The sequence below is a fragment of the Pempheris klunzingeri genome, chromosome 21, assembly GCF_042242105.1.
Source record: "Pempheris klunzingeri isolate RE-2024b chromosome 21, fPemKlu1.hap1, whole genome shotgun sequence".
Classification (NCBI taxonomy): Eukaryota; Metazoa; Chordata; class Actinopteri; order Acropomatiformes; family Pempheridae; genus Pempheris; species Pempheris klunzingeri.
In genome coordinates, this window is record NC_092032.1 from 12,976,021 (window position 1) to 12,982,066 (window position 6,046).

A 6,046-nucleotide genomic window follows, 5' to 3' on the forward strand; every position below is an offset into this window, starting at 1 on the left:
ACTCCTCTTCAGCAATCACATTTTTTCTTAAAGGTAGTCTTAAAAGCCATCCATGAATTTCTTATGGCGAGATTATGCACCCCGGATGGTAAAGTGAGAAGGCATGACGCTATTGCTTCCCAGTTTCATTGTGCTTCAATGAGCTTATGGTGAGTTTATGCTGTTATTTTCTCACCCACACATACACACACTGGAGGCTTAAGCACTTATAGCTTCATACACATCTCAGAAGTCATTGGAAAAATAGTTTCAGTGGGAAAACATACAAAGACTTCAAAAAGCACAACAGAAGCTCACAGCCAATAAACCTATGAAAAGATTTTCAAGTTTCACATTTTGAAAAAACGTGTCTGGTCGCTTTCTTGCCAAGAGTTAGATGTGAAGATTGACACCACTCTGGTGTCTGTGCAGTAGTTACGAAGGCTAGCTTAGCTTAGCATAAAGACTGGAAGGTTGGGGGAGCCTCCGTCCACGCTAATGAGATATTACCTGCTGATTAGCTGACTCTTTTAAACCTTTTGACACAGCCAGGCTAGCTGTTTCCCACAGAATTCAGCCTTTATGCTAAGCTAACCGTGTCCTAGCTGCAGCATTATATTCAACAGGCAGACATGAGTGTGAAAGCAAATGAGAGAATTTCCAAACTATTCCTGTTCCTTTAATGCAACAGTTCTGGACACATTCTTTGACATCTCAGTTGTAGCAACCGGTTTTGTGAGTTTTTGTGATGCATCACCTTTAGATTAAGAAAAACTGAGCAATACTCAGTGATGTTTTTATGGATATTCAGAATAACACATAAATATGACATGCCCAGGTGGTTATATGCCAGTAATTCTAAAATGCTCATCATGTACTTAAACAGTCACTTAAACTATGTAATGTGGCATTACTCTATTATAATGTGTAATTATTGCACCTATTATAAGTCAGTTATATCCCTATAAGTTCATAGTCTGATTTATGGCAACTGTAAATAACTTATTGTAAATGTTGACACAGACTTAATTGCCACAGTATCACAAATCACCTGCCGTGGTGCTCTGCATCAATTAAAACCTCAGTCATGTTACACAGGCAGCGGCCCTATGATCTGTTACCAGCTGGGGTTCCTGTTGCATTGGCCGCAGGCTAATCTCAACAATCTAATTTTAGTGCTTTCAACTTCCCCCATCTTGAAGTGACTTTAAATGCCTGCCTGCCTTTCATCAACATGTGCCACCCCGCTTTACTTTCATCTGGGGTGGTTTTGCATCAGCGTCCAGCACATTTGGCTTCTTTTCCTAAAATGGATCACTGCATATAGCGTATGAAAGTGACGGTTAAAGTGATCTCTTGACAGACAGACAGACAGACAGACAGACAGGGATTTATTGTTCTTGGGCTGGCGGGGACAAGCAGTGAAATGAGTACTGCACACAAGACCAGCAGTCCCATGGGAGTCCTTTTGGAGCTAATGAGAGCATCCCGGAGAGGATTATGGGAATCCCAGTCGCTTCAAGCTTGACACCAAATTAAAAAAAAAAAAAAAAGGCCTTTTCATCCAGCATGTTGAGGATGAGGAGCAAAAGAAGAACAAGGTTGTTCTGTTTCCTTCACAGCATCATTAATTCAGATCCAGAAAAATCCTCTTAAAGTAGATGGGTTTTAATCTCATGAACATGATGATGATGATGATGATGATGACTAGCCGACGCACATCCTTTTTCCCTCCTGAGAGATGACGAATTTGAGAGGGACTAAGTGGGGAGCAGTCTTAGGGAGAAAGAGGAGGAGGAGGAGAAACCACTGGCTGTGACAGTGACAGTTGCTTCCCCCACCACCCCCTCGCTTCAGCTTCATCATCATCACCACCATCATCATCATCACCCTCAGCAACAGCAGTTTCAGCTTCAGCAGCAGCAGCAGAAGCAGCAGAAGCAGAGGCAGAAGCGGCGTCCATCGACAGCGTGGGGAGCAGATAAGCGGCGCACAGCTTCAGGAGGCGCTCCGCTCGCAGGGGAAGATGGAGAAATGGCAGTTTCAGCTGACCATATGTGAGGATCAAGAAATCAAAGGAGGTCTTCATTTATGATACAAGCCCGGGTTTATGCACCAGGAGGAACTATTCAAAGACCAAAAGGTAAGACATTTGCCGCACTCATTTAATACCACAATGCAAACGCATCAATGTGCGAGGATTCTGATTTTACAGAAAGCCCGCAAATTCACGGTCTTTGCATTTTTATCAGTTTATAGCATAAAACACACATAATGGCAACATCCTGCATGTATCAATCTAAATAGTAATTTTGAAGGAAAAAATATGATTTTTGTGTCGATTTTTCTCTCTCATATTTCTGAAAATGATATTTTTGACCCGTTTTGTCAGTTTATGATATTGAGCCATCCGTAAATTGGCTTCAAGTGCTCACAGCGTCGCTTTTACGTGTCTCTTCGGACTCCAAAAAGATCAAACGTCTCCTTTTACAGTGTTATCCCGTGATTATTAGAATCGTTTATTATTCAGGATGAAGTTGTAATGATGTAGGCTATGTGCCAAAAAGGAAGAGCGACCGCTTGTAGGAGGAGAGAGGGTGAATAAGAGTATCAATCTGCCCCCTTGTGGCTTTGATTCATGCTGTGTTTTAAGGAACTGACTGTATTGAATGTGGTGGGATTAAGATTTTTGAAAATATTCTGTATCAGTAGTTTTTGCTCTCAGGCTTTTCTTTATTTCAAAATAAAATTAGTTGATTTTATAACAACATTTGGTAATCTCACCCTCAAACCAAATCCCATTGGTGCTCAAAAGATCAGATATCTCTCATGACTGAAGGGATTAATTCAAACGATTCAGCACCGTCTAACCCTTTCACACTGTCCTTTTTCCAGGGTATGTTAATTTATGGTGTGCAACTCCATTCATCTCCTAAGTGGCCCACATTCATGTATCGTCCCCTCTGTGCTTTCCTGTTATGTAATTTCATCCCCATCAGACTGCATCAGGCTCAGAATGTTTGCTGCTTGGCTTATATGAGCCTGCATGGGATAACACAACGCAAGTGTAAGGCTAGGCAGAGTAAAAAGGTAAGTGAGACAGGGGCGATAAGTGTGTGCCTTGTCCGTGTGCATGCATGTGTGTGAGCGTGAGTGTGTGTGTTATGTGTGTGTGTGTGTGTGTGTGTGTGTGTGTGTGCATGTGTGGGTGTGAGGGGTGGATACTGAGAAAGCAAGTGATGAATTATGCAAACATTTCTCTCAGTTTCAGAAAAGCTCTGTTTTGATCATTAGGGAGGCAAATTCAGATCACAAGGCAATAATAAGTATTATTTTAGCACAATTAACACTGGAATGGTTTTTATTCCATTTTTCAGATTACCCCTTCTGACGCACAAAGAAACATGGATGTATCTTCATCCTCACTGCAGTACGGATCAAAAAAGCGGGTTAAGATTCACCCGGACACGGTGACAGTGAAATATGCCACTCACTTCCCCCAGCCTGGCGATGAGGGGTACGACGACGCGCCCTCTTTTGAGGACTTTGGCGCCTTTGCAGAAGCTAATGTGGGAAAGAGACTGGTATCAGACAGCAAAGGTGGTAGGACTTTCTTTGGAACCATGGAGACCCAGCCTAAGCCTCCAAACGTGCAAAAGGACAAGGGGGTCGGGGGCCAGCTGGCCAGCTTCGGTGAGGCGAATGTGTTGGCCTCCAGGGTGACCTGGATGGCCTTGTTTGGAGCAGCGGTGGCTCATGGATGTGTGGCACTGATTACTCGTTTAGCAGCCGACCGCTCTAAAGTGCCCTCCCTCGAGCTGCTCTTCATCCGCTCCGTGATCCAAGTGCTGTCCATCCTGGTGGTCTTCTATTACCACGAGGCCCCCTTTGGCCCCAAGGGCTACAGGCTGCGTCTCTTCTTCTATGGCGTGTGCAACGTAATCTCAATCACCTGCGCCTACACCTCTTTTGCCATAGTACCGCCCAGTAATGGCACCATCATGTGGCGTGCCTCCACCACAGTTTTCAGTGCAATACTGGCCTTCCTGTTGCTGGATGAGAGGCTGGGCTACACAGATGTGGTCACAGTGGTGGGAAGCGTGTTCGGTCTGTGCCTGGTCATGGTGCCAAACGTAGCAGATGAGGAGAAGTCCAGGCTGGGGTTTTGGAAGGAGGCCTTTGGCTACACAATGACAGTGATGGCCGGCTTGACTGCTGCCCTCTCTATGATCGTCTACAGAGCCATCAAGGAGCGCGTCAGCATGTGGACGGCACTCTTTACCTTCGGCTGGACGGGCACGGTGTGGGGTGCCTCCACCATGTTTATCATGCAGGAGCCCATCATTCCGCTGGATGGGGAGACCTGGGGCTATTTAATTGGGATCTGTATCTGCTCCACCGTGGCGTTCCTCGGAGTCTACTATGCTCTAAACAAGTTCCATCCAGCCTTAGTTAGCACCGTGCAGCACCTAGAGATCGTGGTTGCCATGTTCCTCCAGCTCATCGTCCTGAGGATGATCCCGTCTGTCTATGATGTCATCGGAGGCCTGGTCATCATGGTCAGTGTGTTCACGCTGACGGGAGTCAAGCTGTACAGGGTGAGCAGGGCCATTCGGCAGGATTATCAAGAGATCCTAGACTCGCCCATCAAATGAGTTTTGATATGTCAGTCTATTTGTTTACAATGTTGCTTGGTTGTGCAATTTAAAGAATGTCTGGATCTTCATCTGATGATTTTGTATTGTTGTGTTGTTGGAAGGGTGCCAGTTGTGTAACCAATGTCTTAATATTTGTGTGTGAAATAAAAGACAAATGTAATACGGTGACCATTTCCCCCCCGATAGTACTGCTTTGATGTCAAATTATGTCAAAGACCAAAATGTCAGCTCAAAAAAAGTGTGATTTATTTTTGCTCTAACAATTTAAACCATATTGAATCTGGTCTTGTTGTGAGTGTCAGTGTCAGACAATCTTTTCAATGATATGCACCTTAACATCAACAAGGTGTCCCTCTGTTGTCACACTGCCACACTTGTCACACTGTGTAAATGTCAGCCCAGAAACCGTTCATACAGAATAAAAATAATTACCACCCACGTTTCATAAAATAACTGGTATTGCTTTTCTTAGCCTTAATCTGTCACTGTGTAATTTCTTCAAATAAAATGTCATTTTAGAGGAGGATGTAGTGACTATCGTATACAATATAACTGGGATTATTAGTGTACTATAGATTTACAAGTAGATTGTTCAAGTTTCTGGGAGATCAAACAATATTTTGTGCACAGGAAAACTAGCAATCTGTATTCTTCCATACACTATTTTCTCACAGCTATATTTTGTGCATTAAACTTCACCTCCAGTGCTTTCTCACAGCCTCTCATGTATGTTCTGGCCCCAGCAGCTGCTTGATATGTAACACTAGTGATTACATCCCTAGATGCTGCTTCTGTTTACTTTCATACGCATATCAAACTAATGCCCAGAGGCAGGTGCACTGTATTGAATTAAAGTCCCCTTTAACAACGTGAGACCATCTTCTTTTTCCGTAGTGGACGATTCAGGCAGTGTTTCCTTTCTCTGTGAGAAAACCAAGCCGAGGCTGTCAGTCTCTGCGACCCACCCGCCCTGAGGCAAAGCAACAGTGATGGAATGAAATAAAGACATAATGATGATGCAGAGCGTATGAAAGACGACATGTTACCCGTTGCTGTTCAAAACTGAAACAACATGGATGTTACAATAACAGCCCAGTAGGTGGCATTCACAATCCACTTCATTACCCAGTCACAGTTAGCCGTAGTAATATTTTATTACAGTATATTATGAAGTAATTTGTGGTGAATGCAGTGGTTAAATAGCATTAAACAATTTAAACACCTGATAGAAAACACTTCCTCCAAACCCTTTTAATTTAGTGAGCAGATACATGGAGCAGAGTTATTGGACATATTTGTTGCTGACTACACACAGCACATCACCTAATAACGTGTTCTACATTTATGACACTATTGAATGTTTAACATGCTTTCTATTGCAATGGGAAATGTGGTTAAAACCACACACA

The 6,046-nt window shown here is 43.5% G+C and overlaps 1 protein-coding gene across 1 annotated transcript; it reads left to right on the forward strand.

Moving 5' to 3' along the window:
- Nucleotides 1-1,990: 1,990 nt before the first annotated feature.
- slc35g2b (solute carrier family 35 member G2b) lies at nt 1,991-5,039 on the forward strand. The gene is made up of 2 exons (XM_070853194.1): nt 1,991-2,122; nt 3,357-5,039. Exons 1-2 carry the CDS (start codon nt 2,090-2,092, stop codon nt 4,632-4,634), a joined length of 1,311 nt encoding a protein of 436 aa, XP_070709295.1. The 5' UTR covers nt 1,991-2,089; the 3' UTR covers nt 4,635-5,039.
- The last annotated feature ends 1,007 nt before the right edge of the window (nt 5,040-6,046 follow it).